We start from the raw sequence: 19,657 nt of genomic DNA, 5'->3' as shown, positions 1-19,657 counted from the left end.
CTTAATGGCTCGCAATAGTGATTTTATTGCATCAAAAGCAATTTTTGGTAAAAGCTGAAATACGATTTCAGGGTGGCCGTTTTATTCACAGAAAAAATTACCGGTCATTTCCCGGTTTGCAAACATTTTACACGGTCAATGAAATTCAAAAATTCTAACTTTAAAGCGAAAAATGTCTTCATTTAAAGTATTAAAAACAGCTGCAATTCACTTTAAGCAATTTTAAGCCAGAAATATTAAAAATCGAACAATTACATTTTTGTTATAAACTGAACACTGTCTAAATTAAAATTTATTTTAAACAGTTTAGAAACCTTAATAGGCTTAAAAATATTATTTTAAGTTCTTGAAACATCTACATTTTGTGTTACATTGTTTCAAATTTTTAATTTTTTTTGAAATTTTTTTTCAGAATGAAACAACTTTTAAAATGACTCGAATTCTTCCTAAAACTTTTTTTAAAATCCTGCAAAATATAAATATTTCCTTGAAATCTTCGGGATTCGTTTTTGACAATTTTGGAAATCTTTTTAAATACTCTCTTAAAATTAATTTAAAAAAATAATAGGTCATTTTTAATTTTCCTCGGAATTTTAAGAGAATTTTTTTATTCTTTTGAAGCCTTTTAAAATTATTTAAAAATTCTAAATTTGGTGTTCGAAATCTGCAAAAATCCCTATTGTGCTTTAAGTTAGGCCAATGGACTATTTGCACCTAAATTTCAGTTGAATACCCGGATTTTGTAGGTATGCTTAGACACTTTGTTTAAATAATTTGAAATAATTTCAAATCATTTAATCAATTTTGAATCCTTTCAGACCTTCTAAATATCTCTTCAACTTACTCGATTTTTTCTACGAATAATAGGCGTTCAATATTTATTATACATAAAAAAAATTTACTTGTAAATTCAGTTTTTTTAAATAAAACAATTAAAATTGTAACTATTGAAGTTTAGATTTAAATATTTGATTCCTTTAAATATGAATATATTATTTTGAAGTTATTTTTGAATTGAAAATAGCTTATAAAGTTTTAATCCGGCGTTTAATTTTTAACGCTAAAATCTGAAAATTCTTAAATTTTAAACAGATTCCGAATCGCCTTATAAAATCAATTATTATGCATAGTTCAATTTGACAAAAAAACTATGCTTTATAATTTATGTTTACAGTTGATAAACTGAAACGATATTATTATCCAAAATTTTATATTTTAAACGCTTCTAATTTTTAAATTTTCAAGTCTGTAAAACTGTATTTTAAGATTCTTTAAATGAAGAATGTATACTTAAAAATTAAAGTCCAAACCGGAAAATTTTTCAGTAAAAAATTTTCGAATTACGCATTATGAAATGAATTAAATCATAAATGAAAAAAATAACAATTTAACTACTTATTTTTAAAAACGGTTGAAAACAAAATTTCTCGGTCCATCGGCCACCCTGGATTTATAGGAGTATCCTAATCGCAATCGGTAGATTAATCATACTGGTTTCGAATTGAAAAAAAGTGAAGTACAAATGGAATCAAAAGTGTTTACTTTTTCTTCTACTCGAAAGATTGTTCGAAACTCTATAATCGATATATAGAATAGGGTGGGTCGAAAAGAAAAAAAATTTAAATAAAAAACAGCCTAGTCTAGTTTAGAATCAAGTGATGAAGTTCACTTGAAAAAAAATGATAAGATTTTAGGAATTAAAATTGCCAGATACTGACTTAAATGAGGATTAAACAATTCGTAATTCTAAGAACTATGCAAAAACAGTTTGCTTTTTTTCGTAACCTACATAATAGTCCATTTGTGTTTAATCTTGTAATAATTGAATATTTTTAGTTCTTCTAGGACAAAATCTCGTTTTTGTAAACTTAGAAAAACTTAAATTATTTTTAAAAGCTTTGCAAACTATCCTAATTTTTTTTTTAAATGTAGGTAATTTCTCGGGATCAAAATATATATTGAAAACAAATTTGTAAGAATTACGTAATTGAAGAAGCAATTATTCGAGGTTTGGCCATTTTAATTGCTCAAATCTGCGGTTTTTGCAAAACTCTGGGAATTACGAATTTCTTCATTTTATTTTAGCCATAAGGAACTTCATTATATTAATCGATCTATTTGAAATTTCACATAGATTACAAGGAACTTGTAACCAAACTTTTTACTGCCAAACTGTTTTTGATTTCTAATTTTTTTCGACCCATCCTAATATAGGATTGCAATTTTTATGGCGTCGTAGCTTCATTACCGAATACTCGTTATTAATATACATAATTGATTGTAACAAATTCAGGTTCGAGCCGAATATTACATAGTTTCAAAAGGCGATCGTAGTTGAAAATGCTTATGAATTTAATGAGATTCAATGACTCTGAAATCGAATGACTAAATTTTATGACTAAATTTTTATGATAAATTTTATGACTAAAATTTATGACTGTGAATTGAGTGACTCTATGATAATAAACGCTACAGCCTTCGTCGTAGGAATTATTGTACTATATAAAAATTAACAAAGTGCGTCTGCATAGTAATGTGTCAAAGAAAATGTCCCCCGCTTCAAAATGTTTAAACTACTGATTACGAATCAAGCGAGTCTTGAATGCTCTTCTACAATCTTGAAGCCTTATTAGAGAGATTTATGCTAGTATTTAATATATATGTACATCTCTGACACAATTTCTGCAGGATAATACTTCTGTTTCAGAATCGTGTGCAAAGCAAAGTTCCTTTTATAAAATCTACGTAAGTCAATCACTCTTTTCGTTTTAGAAAGGATTTTCCTCGAATCGGTTTAAAAGGCTGCTCAGTATGCATTAAAAATTTTTGCACACAAGTTAAGAACATCTCCACGAAGGAATGTTGCTCATATTTCTCATGTAGCTTATCTCTAAAAGGAGAATACAATAAAACTGATTTGACCTCTTCAATGTCGAATTTACCTTTACCAATACTTTGACACGCTTTATAGGAATTCGGCAAGATATCCTTTATCGTAATTAAATTATGGGTTATTAAACGTAATGACTAGCAGCACCGAACACTTCTCTAGCAAGATGAACACAAATAAAAAGAAAGTCTGTTCTCAAGTAGCGAGAGGCTTCGGCGACAAAGTGCAAAATCAAAAACCATTTTAAACTTTGTCATGGTATCAGCATCGACACTGCGGCTCGTGTAAAGAAATTAGTCAAATATGCGGAAAGAGAGGACTGCAATTACATTTATGAACACTAATTAATAGGGTAAATATTGTGATCACTGCGTCGTGTCTTTATGCGAGGCTCAATCCATCTATTTGCAGATTTATCCTAGCACGTTATTCGCTGACTAGAATTATAATTATTTGTTTTAAAGGCATTTGATCGCGAAATTTCGACAAGCCGTCTATTACTGAAGAGGGAAATCTGGCCAACGATTCACGTAGTAGCGGTACGTCGATCCCTCGAATAATCTATCGAGCCAGTTTGGTAGTCCATCCAAAAGTTTATCTTGGTATAAAACAGTGCTTTCGGTCTGTAATATTTTCAATTCATTAAATTTAACAAATTGAAAAAGACAAGTTTTCAATAACTTTCCTAAGATCATTTGCTTAATAGGGCGTAACGTAAAATACAAATTTCAGAAAATGTAAGAGCCTCTTTTCCTTTTTATCTGATAAGTAGCTGTGTAAAATTTGGACTCGATCAAAAAAATATTAGTTAAGAATTATTAGTTCTATTTAAAAGTTGTTAAAACTGATTTTCTTCCTTCATATTTTTCCAAATTAGTAAGCATTTTTAATTTTGCTTACTAGTAGACACCATAAACAATATAAATTCTTATTTTCGACCCTTTAAATCCCTACTTAGGTCATTCAAAATCTCAAAAAAGTTCATTAAAAAAAGAATGTAATGAAAATTTATTACATATAAGTACGAAAAACTAGAACCATTTTTAAGGTCATTTCTCGGTTCGAAAACATTTTCACGGTCAATTAAATTTTAAAATTCAAAGTCTAAAGTTAAAAAAATTTTAATTAAAAAATCTGTTTTCAGATGCTCAATAACTTACACCTATAAAATGGAAAGTACTAACGCTTTTCAATTGAATAATTTTAAATTAAATTTATTTAAACTGAAAAATTTATCATTTTTACCTTTTATAAATTCGAGAGATGAAAGATTCAGATTCAGTTCCAAAAAGATAAATCTATGTTACCATTTTCAATGTTCTGAATTGAATATTCAATCAATAAACTTGACAATTAAAAAATTATAGTATTTTAATCAATTTTACGCTAAAAGCATTAAAACTTGAACCATTACATTTTTCAAATTAAACAATTTTTACATTAGAATTTAAATTATTTTAATTTTAAATAATTTAGATATCCTTAGAAAGCTTCAAAATTGTCACAACTTCTATATATATTTAAAAAAACTTCAAATTTAAAGTATTTTTTTTCGAAATAAAAAAAATGTGAATTTTCCTAGCATACTTAAAAAAAAAATTTATTCTTTTGAAGCCTTTCACAATTCTTAAAAGCTTATGAATTTTTTGTTAAAAATCTGCAAAAATCTACATTTTGTTTTAAACAAAAAAATAGCAAATTTCGTTTAAATTATTTGAAATCATTTCCAGTTTTAAATTAATTTTGAATCTTTTCAAAACCTCTAAATTCAATTTCACTTAAAATTAATTATTTTTTAAATAGAACAATTAAAATCGTTACATTTGAAGTTTAGATTCTCGTTGAAATTTCAAAGATTCAAGGCTTTCTATTTCAAACAATGCAGTTTCAAATTATTAACATTTTTATTACTAGTAAGCCTTTTGAATTGAACCAGTTGAATTTTTAGCGCTGAACTCAGAAAATTCTTAAATTTTGAAGGGATTTAGAATTGTCTTATCAAATCACTTATTGTTGACTTTTGGATCCTTCAAGCACATTTCAATTTTTTTTAATTAACTGATTTATATTTAGAGTTAAACAAGTCCAAAAAAAAATTTTATCACAAATTTTCAATTCCAAACGCTTTTAATTTTTAATTTTTTAAGTCTTCCAAGACTGCACTTTAATATTCTTTTAATTAAAAATATATGTTTAAAAAAATTTTTAATTTAGTCACGTAAAAGATTTTCTAATTGCGCATTATAAACTGAATGATATCGTATGTAAAGAAGACAAACATACAAATAATGATTTAAAAAATGGTTAAAATCAAACATGAACCGATTTTCCTTCTAAAATTTGTCAAATTACCGGCCAAAAAATAAATTCACTGTTATTTCCCAGTCTCAAAAAATTTCCGGTGATTCCACCTTGTTACAAAATTTACAGAAAATTAGAACTTTTGCCTATTATTTGCATAAATGTTGTACTTGTTTGCACCTTTTGTATGTTTGAATTATACAAGATATTTGCCATTCTTGCATCCAAACAGTTGTCCTTTTTCGACCTAGGATGATAAAATATTCATAACGAAAATCTCTAAAAAAAAAAATATTTATGTTTCACAGCTTCAAGTTAAACTTAAATTTTTCGGTGTTATCGTTATTATTTCGGTTAAATATCATTTTGTCATCCTAGGTCGAAAAAAATGTGTGCAAAAACTGTAAGAACAATAAAGTAAAACATTGTGATTACAAGAAAGCTCGCAAAAGAAGTACAAAATTCGTCTCAATAATACAGAAAAGTTCTACTTTTTAATTAATTGTGTTTACTTAGTATCCTGTAAAAATGGTTTCAGTATTTTTAAAAGTTTTTGCACACGTTTTTCCTCCAAGGAGTAAAAAATATTCATTTGAATATTTTTTTAATTCATTTGAATATTTTTTAAATCCATTTAAATATTTTTTAAATTAATTTTTATGAAATTTCTGATAACAGACCAAAACTAGCCAGTTAGGGGTTTTAGGGAATGAAAACGGTAATTTATATTTTTCATGAAGTCCATTAGTAAATAAAATTTAAAATGCTCACGGATTTTGAAAAATATGAAAAAAAGGATGTGTTTACACGCTCCGAAAAAAAATCGAAGTGTCACTTTTTTCACACTTCTTTCGATTTTATTTTTAGAAAATTCATCTCAATGAAAAAATTAACACAACAAATAAAATGTATTTAATAGAAATCTACAACTTTCATGCAAACCGTTTTCCAATATAAACAATAATTTTGACGTAAATAAAGAAAAACATGTTTTACAGGATTTCAGGGCAATTTGGGCACAATTTCTTTGCATTTTTTTATCGGGACCAAATATTACACAGCTACTTTTTCATTAAAAGGAAAAGAATATGATTTCAGAGTCTTCCATTTTATGAATTTTCTATTTTACGCCACACCATTAAATATTTTTAAATCAATAAATATTCTTGCCTCATCTTGTGACGATTCAGACTCATTGGAACTATCAAATCCAATGAAGGCTCCTGCCTCAGCATCGCTTGAAGTTCGAGATAACCGCTTGGTCATTTTTTCCATTCGCTAAATAAAATGATTTTACATTAATACTCTTCAATCAAAGATATAACTTTAATTATTAACTAGTAAATAAACTAACATCTCTTTTAATTTACCTTGGAACCTTTCACTTTGCCGTTCTCGGGATGTTTTGCATGATACATGCAAAAATGTCTTCGAAACCCATTGAGAGATAAAACAGTCCCAATACAATTTTTCGGATTGATCTTCAGTTCTCTCGGTTCCGGAAGACTCATCAACAATAGGTCCTTATACCATTCGAGTCCTCGTTCCAAATTCAAGTGACCAAACATCAACATTTTATTTTTCCTGAAAAATAATCATTTTTATTAAAAGCAAAGCTCTATATATCCTTTTATTTTGCTTAATTAAAAAAAAAGATACCTATAAGGCCACACAGCTTTGTGGAAAGCTGGCAGTAATTTTGTTCTACTTTGAGTATCGACCAGCAGAATTATAGTCAGACACCCTGGTTTCAATGTTCGCACAAGAGCATTATATTTCTCGGCTCGTAATTCATGCAACTTCAATTGAGGTTGCGTCGAAAGCGATTTGGAATTTCCTCTGTAATGGCCGCGTGTCGAGTCAACACTCGCTTCTTCCAATTTTCTATAGAGGAAAAAAATAAACAGAAAATATAAATTATAATTGAAAAGTAATTTGATAGTGAATAAAATTATAATGATTAATTACACTAAATAAGACATCCCGTAGCCCGCAGCTCCAATGAACAATAGTGTGAAAACCACCGAAATTACAGGCAAGAAGTCTTCCTTTTTAAAGCTTTCAGAAATGAAATCCACTGCCAGCAGTGCTCTGCCTATCAATCTATCCACCGTTCCCTATTGAAGATTAAGGATCCAATTAGAAAAATAAATAATTACAACCTCAGGACTCACAGTCCCTATGGAATAAAATATCGGGACCAAAGGGTACTTTTTGCTATTTCTTAAATAAACAATTCCATTGATTACTGTGAAATTCGAAAGAATTTATGGGGAATTTAAGGTACATGAGAAGAATTTGGATAAAATTCATAAAGATTCAAGGTGCATTAAAAAGAGTTCAAATGAATTGAAAATAGTTTGAAATTATGAAAAAGCTTCATTGAATTCATTAACTTTGAAATAAGTTTACAAATATTCAAGGCAATTCCAAATAATATGATGAAATGACTCAGAAATCTAGGTGAGGTGACAATACTTCAAGATAAATTGAATAACAAATTTCAAAAATTCAAAGAAAATCCATTTGATCAAGTTTAATGAAATTAATTTAGTAGAACTCAGGGGCTAAAAAACGTCAAAAGAATTCTAAAGAATTTAAAAGAAATCAGGATTAACTAATAAGATTTCAAGGTGAATTCCGAAAAATAATTTCAAATCTCTTAAAATCTTGATAACCCTACGAACTTATAACCAAAATAGTGACTTATAACTTCAAACCAATTTAAAAGAATTCAAATGAATTAGAAATAATTTCAAAAATCGAAGAAATGTCATTGATTTCAATAAAATTTGTGTGAATTTAATGGAATTTATGGGAAATGAGAAGAATTTGATGAAATCCCCCCCCCCCTCTCCCAAAAAAAAACAAGCTGAATTAAGAAAGCAATCAAGTGAATTAAAAACGATTTAAAAATATGTTAAAAAATGATTGAATTGAGTAAGTTTTAAATGAGTTTAGACAAATTAAAAGGACATTCAAAATAATTTGATGAAATGCCTACGAATTTAAGGTGATTTTAAAAGTCTGCAAGGTAAACTAAACAAAAACTTTTTTTAAATCCCTGAATAAAATAAAATTGAGTGAATCTAGAAGAATTCAAAAGAATTTAAAAGAATTAAAGATCAATTGATAAGAATTCAGAGCGAATTCAAAATTAATTGCAAAAAATATTTTAAAATCTATTTAAATTTTTGAAACCTTACGAAATTTCTCACTTCGTGTGAATAAATTCTTTGAAATTCATTACAATATTAAAATCGCTTAAAATTATTAAAAGTTTGGAAATCCCTTGATATTATTTAAGACTTGGATGAAGCTTGAGAAAAGAGGAACGTAGGGGGGACAGTGATAGGAGGAACTAAGATATTTGGGTTGAAGTATGCAGACGATATCGCCTTGATAGCAGACTGGCCGGAAATGCTAAGGGAAATGCTAAGGAAGGTGGAACAATACGCAGATAGGAATAAGCTCACGATAAATGTGGAGAAAACAAAAATAATGATATTTGGAAAGGGGGGACGAAGAGACGAAAACGAGAACTGGAAGATAGGAGGGGATGAGCTTGAAGTAGTTAATAGTTTTAAGTACCTGGGGTACTGGTTCTCTACAGGGGGAGTCAATACAATCCACATATCCAGGATAGCAGGGAAAGCTAGGAACGCATCGAACGCAACATGGGGGGGGGGGGGGGGGGGGGGTGATAAAAGGGGCGAGGATTAACAAACTGGGAAAATAACTGTACCTGATGGACACTTTGGTCAAAGCGGGGAGGATGTACGGAGTGGAAATATGGGGGTGGGGAAGGAGCGAGGTAATGGAAAGGCTGCAAGGTAGGATGGTTAAAATGGCAATGGGCCTAGATAGCACAACACCGGGCTACATTTGGAGAACGGAATCAGAAAGACACAGTATAGAAAATGAGACTAGGACCAGAGCGATCAGGTACCTAATGAGAATATGTGGGATGAAGAAGGAAAGATGGCCGAAAATTTGCCTCAAAGAGGAAATAAGAGGACTAATAAATAGGAATCCTTCGAGATGGGGGGAAACATTCGAGAAAGCATGTAGAAAGGTAGGAGACGGGAAAACCATAAAATGGATGTGGGAAGGCGAGAGAGAGGAAAAGATCTTGGAAAAACTCATTGAGGGAATAGAAACAAGAATTGTTCAAAAATTGCAGATCGATTGGTGTAGGATAGATAATTCATCTTACTGTATGGAATATAAGAAATGGAAAACAATCCCCGGGAGAGAATAATATTGGGAGGACGCAAAAACAAGTGACAAAAATAAAGTACAGTGGGGGAGGCTAAGGTGCTGAAATGTAGGAAAAGCCGGGAAAAAGGATATGAAGATATTTCGTGCAGGTGGTGTGGGAGGGAAGAAGAGAATCTCCAACATATTTTTAGATGCGACGTGGCGTGGGGAAAGGTGGATGGCAAGGGGGCAGAAGGGATTAAAAATGGTTGGGAAATAAAAATGGGAATGAGCTAAAGGAATTGATCTCAGCAACCCTTAAAGGGAAACCGAACCCCATCCTCTGCGGGTACACGAGAAATTTTGTAAAAAGGGCCAAAGAGGTGGAACATCCAGTGCTGTGATTCTATTGTGATAGGAAATTAATGCATAAGTGTACGATGAGGTAAGTAGCAATAGTAGACAATAGCACACAGAAACATGCAGTCGACAAACGATTTATATCTGTTTATACATAAGAAACATTCACTTGTAATCTACAATATCAAAAAGAGTGGATCACGAATGGGGTATCGGTTGGGGTTGGGTGTGAGGAGCAGAACAAAAGGTGTGAATGAGTAGCGATCCAAAATGTAAAGGACGAGGAGTAGGAAATGGATGTTTGCATGTTCTTTTCATGGAATAAGTACCTTTTTCGTGTATATTTGCATAACGGGACCAAAATGTAAAAATCCTTTAGGGTATACATACTGAATAAATTGATTGATTGCTATTATTTAAATCTCCTGAAAATGCCTTGGAATCTTAAAATAACCTAAAATATCTTAAAGTCTTTGAAATCCCCTTCAAACTATTGAAATAAATCAATAATTTCTGGGAATCTTTTAAAATTGCCTCAAATATTTAAAATCCTTAGATCATTGTATCAATTGATCCTTAGGACCAGCTAAATAAAAACTACACCAAATTTTAAAAAATGAACTGAATTAAACAGAATTGAGTACATTTAGACAGTTTAAAAAGAATTTCAAAGAATTAAAAGGCTTCAGGGTAAATTAAACAAAAAATCAAATTTTTGAAAACCTACAAAATACCTCAATTCTTGAAATCTTTTACAATATCTTAAAACCTTATACATCCTGTAAAATCATTCCATATCTGTCGAAATTCTAGAAAATTTGTTATCCTAAAATATTGCTATCGCTTTGGAATCCCTTCAATTGATTGAAATAAATCAAAAACTTCTAAGAATTTTTCAAGATTCCCTAAAATATTTAAAATCCTTTGAAATCCTACAAAATACCTCACTTCTCGTGAATAAATACTTTAAAATCTGAAATAAAATAGTATAAAATCGCGTGAAATCTTATTAAGGCACTTCAGAAGTATGCCCTGAATTGAATAGGGATTAACCTATGAGTTAATTTGTTGAAAGAAAAGTGGCATAGGGTGGCATAGGGTAGCATAGGGACCAAATCTTAAAAATAGGGTACTTTAGGGACCTTAACTGCATCAGGGTGGCCACAAGATTGAATATTTCAATTTCCTTGACAGTTCGCTGACTTTTCCCTGACATTTAGACGAATTTCCCTGACAGGAAATTATTACAAAAGCAAATAAGGTTTCAATAATATACCAAGCAAAATAGTGAAACAAGCCTCTTTCTTTATTTTCCAATGACATATAAATCGCTTTTGTAAAATTAATCCTTATATAAAAAAGCAAAACCCTGTAATGAAAACACATATTGAAAAAAGGCGTTATCTACATAGATGAAACTTACTTATAAAATAGTAAAATGGTACTTTTGAGCATAATTATTTCTCACCCCTAATCTTTACAGAAATAACCCCCATAATGTATAAGCTAAAATTTCAACATCTTTTACAAAATTATTTCCCAGTCTATGTGTGTATATTCAAAAAATATTATTGACCTTTTTCGATGCCTCTTTTAATGCCTTTAAACAACTTCCAACGCAACAAATTCTTAACGAAAAAAAATCATGTTCATTTAACGAACAATCTAAATGTTCAGAATGATTGAAAATTTGTTGAGAGCAGACTTTTTTTAAACTAATTTTTTCAATTAGTGATTAAAACTATTTTTAAAGATAAGATGAAATTATTTTAAAACCCTAAAAAGCAGCATAATTATCACATAATATCAAGTCGCCGATTTATTATCTCCTTCGAATACAGGGTCATGGTGTTTCTGCTAATAAATATTCAAGATTCGGACTCCTCAAATAGAAACTCCTCAAATGTCGAACATATCCAGGTATATCAGTCACCTGGGATGTCGTCAGGCCCTATGCTCTGAAGTATGAAATTCTAGCATCCCCAAAGAAATACATTTGTCGCAATATTGGTTTGAATTTGATATTAGAATAAGTACATTTTTTAAATGAAACCCATATAAATTCGACCTTATCCAGGTAGATCGGTCACTTGATATTTTTATCGACTCAATGTTGTAAGGCATCAAGTTTTAGTATCCCCATAAAACTACCCTTATTGCAAAATTTGTCTGACTTTGATTAGTGGTAGACTATGTACATTTCTGGACAACTGCATTAGGGAAACCCATACAAGTTCAACGTTATCCAGGTAGATCGTTCACTTGATTTTTTTATCGACTCAGTGCTGTAAATGATCCAAGTTTTATCAATCCCAAAAAAACTGCCCTTATCGTGAAGTTGATCTTAATTTTATTGGTATTATATGACAATTTTGTACAGAACGGGATGCATTTTTTTCGAATGTGATTTGGGCAAATGGTTCTCATAGGTAAAAGCTCAAAGATAAAACAGAGATAAAATGTATTTTACAACATACATGTAGATCCCCAGCATCCCTATTCATAAAAAATTATTTTAGAAAAAGTCTGCTCTCAAAATATTTTCAACCGTTCTGGACATTTAATTTCTTCTTTATATAAAAATGGATTTTACTCATTAATAATTGTTGTGCTAGAAGTTGTTTAAAAGCATTAAATGATGCATCGAAAAAGGTAAATTACATTTTTTGAATATACACACATAGACTGGAAAATAATTTTGATGAGACATAATTATGCTTAAAAATACCATGTTACTATTTTATAAGTAAGTTCCATCTATGTATATATCGACTTTTTTCAATACGTGTTTTCATTACAGGGTGTTTCTTTTATATAGAAGGGTTAATTTAACAAAAGCGATTCATATGACATTGGAAAACAAAGAAAGAGCACAAAAATTAAGAGCACAACCATTTCCACAGTTAAAGTATACAATTTTTGGCATCAGTATGCATCAGTCATATTTTTACTCCTTAGTTATGCTTTAAAAATACCGTGTTAATATTTTTAAAGTATTTTCCGTTTAGACAGTTTCCTTTTTTTAAATACGTTTTTGCAGCACAGGGAGTTGCTTTTTAAAATAAGGGTTGATTTAAAAGAAATGTTTATACCACATTGGAAAGCAAAAAAATAGACAAAAATCTAGCCTAATAATTTTTTAAATACTTTTTTCCATTGCAGGGGGTAGTTTTTTAAAATAAGGTTTGATTTTACAAAAGCGATTCATAGCCCATTGTAAAGCTGCTGAGTTTTCTGACCTGATTAATTAACTAGAAGATATCTTTCCAAACTGTAAATAAAGAAATAACTACAAATAAAAAACTAAGAATCGAATTATATTCTCAAAGAATGTAAATTTAAAAATATTTATATTGATATTAGGAAGTGTTTCCAAAATATTATAAAAACATATAAATTTCTATTTTCCCTGTCAGCTGCTTCATTTCCCTGACTTCCCTGATTTCCCTGATATGTGGCCACCCTGCTGAATATAGGGTACAATAAAGAATATAGGGACCGGTCGATGAGGCCTTTCATCTATTTCCCTGAACTAATTGTAACTCAAATTTTAATTCTCGAATAAAGTATAATTTTCTTAATACCAGTGCATGTTCATCAGCTAATTCTTCAACTTCTGCGGCATAGGGTAATGCTTCGGAAGATCGTAGTAATCGTTGAATCGTTTTTTCCAAATCTCTTCGAGTTTCGTTCCATCGATATTCGTCCTGATTGGGGTCTATCCAACCATTTTGTAACCATTCGTACTTTAGATGATTAGCATCTCTCCGCCAAATTATTACAATATGCAATAAAGGATCCATAGGGCTGCCTTCACTATTCGAAAGAGCCGAGACGAATTCTGGTTGCGCTTCTTTGAACACGTACGTATACCTCACTCGTTCGGTGCTATAATTTTAAATCAAAACTTTATTCAAGCTGTTCCTAAATTAGTCAAGAACCAGCATTTATAAATGTATATCAATAGAATAATAACCTATAGGGAGATTCTTGAGCAGCCTGGCGGAATTTCAACCTCGCAAAATCGTGAACAGGACTATTTTGAGAAATCAAGACGGCACAGAGTCGTTTCTGAGGTCTTAACCATTCCGGCGGGCAAACAGAATCCAACATTGCCTGATTCGAAAGTCTCGGCAACGATAGAAATTTGTTACTGGCAACGACGTTGTGCATCGTTTCACTCGGAATATCCTTCATACTTATGGAAGCCATCGGCTTTTCCATATTTTCATTGAACAACAACAAAGAATCCAAATCACCAGTGATTTTGTACTTTGCTGTTATCTCCTTGGTTTCTGGTTTCCCTACCTGGACGAAGCCAAAAGCCACCCGATCCCGGTGATGATAGGCGACCAGAATATACCTTAATCGAGCCATGTCCCTCTTCTCGAATATCAGAGCCCGAATTCGATTGTCCATCCAGCCTGAGAGAAATTGTCCTAAATTTTCTTTGTTGACACTCGTGATCAGCTTGAAAGGGAACATTTTCCTCAAGAATTCTGAAATGTAAACTCTTTGAGAATATTTTCGCTAAATTTTGATAAGTTAAACAGGTGGCCACTATTTTTTTAATTTTCGACTCCCGATTCAAAAAAAAATTAACATTCTTTGCAAAACCCACAGTTTTTTCATATATATATAATAAAAATATGCAAACTTAAAAATCCATTATTAAACCCATTGTTTAATAAAGGACTTTAAATATTTTTCTGAAATTAAAAAAAAATATATATATACGACCGATTTTGGATAATTTAATCAGTCAAAGGAGTAGAATTGTATAGTTAAATAATTAAAGATTAAAAACTTTTAAATTTGAATAACTTTAAATTTAAAGCGATTGAAATTTCACAATTTAACATTGAAAATTAAATTGAATCTTTCAAAGTCAAAGCTTCGAAATTCTAGAATTTTAAGTTATTATTACATAATAAAATTATAATTCAACATAAAATTGTTCTAAAATGCAAAAATGGATTGCATTATTCTAAAAAAAAAACTTTCAAAATAAATGGTAATTTTAAATGGGAAACAGTTATACTCCGGAATAATTTAAAACTCAAAAACAAAATTTTAGTCACCAAAAATTGTGATATTAAAACTCTTTTATATTCGCCCCCTTTAAAATTTCAATTATTTAAGGTAAATTAAAATCGCTTAAAGATTAACAGTTTTTAAACGGCTAATTATACTTTCCAAAATTCAACCAATTCAATATTAATTGCACAATTAACACCTATCAAAGGGAAAAATTAGAAATTTCGCGTTCATCAAGAAAATTCAACACTCTAAAATTATAATCATTTAAAATCACCGAAATTATCCATTTACTGATTTATCAATTTCAAATAATTTTATATTTTTATTTTAAACTCAATGTTCATTTTTTTTATTTTAACTCCCTCAGAATTATCATCCATTCTAGAAATTTTCAAATCAAATATTTTTCAAGTTGAAATGGTATAATTGTTTAAATCTTCAACTAAAAAAATAGGACAATTATATAATCTTACATTGAAACTACAATATTGTGAAATGAAACATTCTAAACTTCCAAAATCGAAAATTATTGGTAAGTATCGTATTATGTAATATCACGTGACATTTAAAACGACTGACTAGATTTTTTTTCTAAAAGCTGTGAATTCTGTCAAATAAAAAATCAGTGATTTTCGCCGTTCAAAACTGCAGAATTTTAAATATTTCGAGAAATATTGTGAACCTATAAACTTCTATTATTCTAAACACTACAAAAATTATATAATTTCTAATTAGAAAGTTTCAAAAATTACAAAATGCGGAAAATCTCCCTGTGTAATATTTCTCTCTCGGCTTTATCCCGGTTATCCCAATTCTCCTGGATGGGTGGCCACCCTGGTTCCTTATTAAGAGATACCTACCAACGACTTTTTGAACGCTGAATAATGATTCCTTGTAAATCCTAGTTTTGCCTTCTAGAGTAACAACAAGGCATGGCAAATTGTGAACACCAAGTTTTCTAGCTAAGGTGAGTTCTTTGTCAGCGTGAACGGTAAATAATTCAACACCAAGTGGCTCCAACTCGTCCATTAAACGACGCCAAATAGGTTCCACTTGCAAACACGCGAAACACCAATCGGAATAAAAGAGAAGTAAATGCGGAGTTCGGTAACTTTTAGGGATTATGTTCTTCTCAAATGCTCTGAAATTTGGAAATATTTCATATCAAGCTATAATTTATGATTCAAAATTACAAATCGGATTTTATAAGGAAAATCCTGATTTGTTACTTCTTCCAGACTATTTATTCAGAACCGCACAATATCGTTTCGGAATCGGACCTATTCCCTGATCAGATTACCTTTTACATTTCGCGGAATTAAAAAAAAAAGTCGTTTGTAAGAAAACAGTCAAGTTTTTTCGGAACCAATTATATACGAACATGGAGAAGAAAGTATAAAAAGTATTAAAAAGTTTTTAAAGCATAATCACAAGACATACTTTAATTTTTTACTTAAATATAATAACCTTTTTTATGATAGTTAATCCAATTTGTATATCAAGATGTTTCTATCTTATACAGGTCCACTTTTTTGAAAAAATTATCACTTAAGACAGAATTATGATTCCTTTCAACGTTTTACATATAATTTTTTATTTTTCGTATTTTTTGAGAAAAATAATTGTAATTTGAACAAGATTTAGAATCTTTTAATAATTTTGGTTTATTTGAATTTTTTTTCGGAAATTGATCTTTTCAATTTAAAAAATCAGGTTTTAAAAAATAATAAAATTGAAAAGAAGACGTACAATTTGGAACAATTGATGCTACGTTCGTTTAGCAATTTTTTAAGTAAATATTAGTATTTAAAATAAAATTATATTTCCATGAATGTCATTAAATTTCAAAGAAAATCCATAATTTTTTTATAATTTCACGTTATGTTGGCGTTAGTCGTCAGTAATCAGTACTTTTAAGCAACAATTATTATAATTTAATCAAGATTTAGAATCTTTTAAGAATTTTGGATTACGTTAGTATTATGCGTTGGAAAAAATCAAGTTAAATTAAACATGCAAAGTAAAGTAAATTTAACTTTCAATTTTCGAGAGTTTGAAATGTAACTTTTGAAAATTCAACTCTCGAAAAATAAACTGTTGAAAAATGAAAATTTCATTTGGAACTATTGAAAACTTAAAAAAGGAGAATTTATATTACAAATAAGTGTTCAAAATTTCATATTTACATTATTTTACATGAGAATTTAATAAATAAACACTTCAGCCCATACAGTAAACAATCATTAGTTATCAACGAATATTTTTAATATTTGAACAATAAAAAAGTATGTTACTGTTTTTTACCTGAAATTGGTTGTTTTATAGAAACATTATTTAACATTGACTTCAAACATTCAACTTGAATTTTTTAATAACTTTAGGTTAAGCCAGTGTTTTTCGTCGGAAACTATAATTTTTTAACAAACATATAAAGGTTTGATTGTGTATATATTGCACAAAATATAATGTAACAAATCTGAAGTTAGGATTTAAATTTGTTCTAGTTTATATAAAATTTGTTCCGAGAAAACGTCACTATTTTTTTTTTTTTAATAACAACTTTTCTAATTCTAAGAAATGTAAAAGGAAATCTGATGAGGGAATCAGTCTGATTCCTAAACCTTATCGTAGAATTCTGAGTTAATAGACTGGAAGAAGTCGACAAAATAGTCTTTTCTTTACACATTCCAATGTTTTGTTTCCCAGATTAAAAAAATATATATATATACAAAAATCAGCAAATTAAAATCCATAATAAAGGATTACATACCGATATGTGATGCTCATTTTGTGAAAAAGAGTAATGTCCCTGCTTTGATAACGAAATTTGAAATTTCCAGTGAATAAATCATCGAGCGGATCTGGCATATTTGTTTGACTGTCTTGCCTGTACCTGGACAGAGTTTCTTCTGTGATTCCATAATAATCGAACTTTTTTCTTCTTTCGGGATCAGAGAGGAGCTAAACAATTTTTTGAGAAAATTTTAATTTTTCGCTCAATATAAGTTTAAACAGTGGTTAAATTAATTTTTTATTTGAAATTCAGGCTACCTCATAAGCTTTCGTGATTTCCACAAATTTGGTCTCAGCTTCCGGACGATCAGTCTTATCAGGATGCCTTTAATTGTAAAAAATGACACCTATACATAATGTTTATTCAAATTCCTTTAAATATAAATAGCTCTGCAATAATTTTTTCACAACTACATCAAACAACTTATAAATGATTCAAGAATTAAAAATAAAGTTAGCGATGGAATATTCGACTAACAATATATGCAAGCCTCAGAAAAAATAATGAATGAAAAAAAGTGAGACAAATGCAGATTAAACAATATATTTTCTTACCATGCTTTGACAAGAAGCTTATAAGCCTTCCTAATATCCTGTAGAGTGGCATGTCTCGTGACTCCCAAAATCTCATACGGATTACCCAGAGCTTCTGTACTAGAGGTGAGTGGCAAGATTTGAAATATAAAGAGCACAGTGAACAACACCGAAAGCCTTGACAAAGGAGCAGCATTTTCAATGTTTCTTTTGAGCTTCTCTGGTTTCTTATTTATCGACATAACCGCTAAAAAATTAGCTATTAAAGTAATAACAGCAACACACACGCTGAATATAAAACTTTGTGGAATACTCGTGTCGCTTTCTCTCGTCCTCTCTTCAGACCTCATAAATTTCGGAGCAATGATTCTGTTTCCCCCTTTTCTGACACAGTGAACACACAAAATTGGCTCAACCTCAAAATCAGCCTTGTTAAAATTCACTACATTATATTCACCAGGACTTCTCGTCTTACTTTTACAAATTTCACAAGTGTCTTCTGGAATTAAACCACTTGTGTCCGCATGAATATTTACTAACGTTAAATCCATGTTTGGCATAGGCGAACTTTCCTGGGAATCGACAACAGCAGGATTCGAATTTTGTGTGGTAATTTTAGGAATCGAGGATTTATTAAACCGCAGCAATTTTTCGTTCAAGTGTCGCAGAAACATCAGCAGTTGCTCTACTGTTCTGAAGAAGCTTTCTGATCTCAGAGAATTATTTTCTTCGGGGAATTCTGTTCGCTCATGACAATCTTGAGATTCTTTGGTTTGATTAGATTGAAATTTACAGGGTTCGAGGAATCCTTTGGAAGCAAAGCATTTTAAATCTGAGGAAGCGTCAGGTGTAAAACACTGAGGCACTGGAAAACTGTCTGCCTCGGAGAAGGCATGTTGGTCTCGAGTTCGACGTTCGGTGACACATGACATGTCAACGATCTATCGGGACGTGACAAATGGTTGACTTAATTAATTTCATTCGAATCCCTCTCATCCTGAGCCCAATTATCAGTCATTTTTTTACTGCGGTTGTCGTAAAATTTCGGGCGAAGCAGCGTACGAAAATAGAATCGACAGATCGACACAATGATTCCGAGGATGAGGGTGGTCCGTAGAATGTTGAAACGCCTGAGGAAGACGGGTTCGCGATCAAATTCCCGAAAACAAATCCAAAATATTGACTGTCACGTTCATCACTCTTTCTTTCGTTGCGATTTGCATCGAGAAATCAATTATTTCCTTGTACTTCAGTCATCGCGTGTTTTCACGGGTTTTCCACTCGGTTCAGCTGCACACCGCTGCCACAGAGGGCCACAGGGCTTCAAAACTCAAACGTCAATTTACGACTTCAACTAGTTACAAATCTATGTTTACAACTTCGTGGTTTGCCAGATGCTATTCAATAAAAAGAGATGGAGATAGTTCTTTTCGTTCTTTTTAAACAATTGTATTCTTTTTGTTCTTGGAATTCTTAAATGTTTTTATGTGTTCGCTAGGAAAGATGTCTTTGCGGAGGTTTTGCATCTAGTTCCTCAAC

At 30.4% G+C, this 19,657-nt stretch overlaps 1 protein-coding gene across 1 annotated transcript; it reads right to left on the bottom strand.

The window, feature by feature from the left end:
- Positions 1 to 1,323: 1,323 nt before the first annotated feature.
- Positions 1,324 to 19,406, bottom strand: LOC117174764 (dnaJ homolog subfamily C member 16). The gene is made up of 11 exons (XM_033364117.1): positions 18,140 to 19,406; positions 17,843 to 17,909; positions 17,562 to 17,752; positions 15,652 to 15,932; positions 13,728 to 14,250; positions 13,336 to 13,639; positions 7,160 to 7,308; positions 6,851 to 7,075; positions 6,562 to 6,775; positions 6,362 to 6,469; positions 1,324 to 3,513 (listed from the first exon to the last, which is right to left on the bottom strand). The coding sequence occupies exons 1-11, from the start codon at positions 19,048 to 19,050 to the stop codon at positions 3,388 to 3,390; spliced, it is 3,099 nt and encodes a 1,032-aa protein (XP_033220008.1). The 5' UTR covers positions 19,051 to 19,406; the 3' UTR covers positions 1,324 to 3,387.
- Between the last annotated feature and the right edge of the window lie 251 nt (positions 19,407 to 19,657).

The sequence above is a fragment of the Belonocnema kinseyi genome, chromosome 6 (assembly GCF_010883055.1).
Source record: "Belonocnema kinseyi isolate 2016_QV_RU_SX_M_011 chromosome 6, B_treatae_v1, whole genome shotgun sequence".
NCBI classification, from domain to species: Eukaryota; Metazoa; Arthropoda; class Insecta; order Hymenoptera; family Cynipidae; genus Belonocnema; species Belonocnema kinseyi.
Note: the sequence above shows the minus strand (reverse complement) of the source record. Positions and strands in the feature narration are given on the sequence as shown.

Excerpts from the sequence above, each read along its gene's own strand:
- LOC117174764 (XM_033364117.1), bottom strand. The coding sequence starts at position 19,050 with ATGTCATGTGTCACCGAACGTCGAACTCGAGACCAACATGCCTTCTCC. Across the intron at positions 17,910-18,139 it reads AAGCTTCTTGTCAAAGCATG|GCATCCTGATAAGACTGATC; the intron begins GTAAGAAAATAT and ends TTACAATTAAAG. Across the intron at positions 6,470-6,561 it reads GCAAAGTGAAAGGTTCCAAG|CGAATGGAAAAAATGACCAA; the intron begins GTAAATTAAAAG and ends CATTTTATTTAG.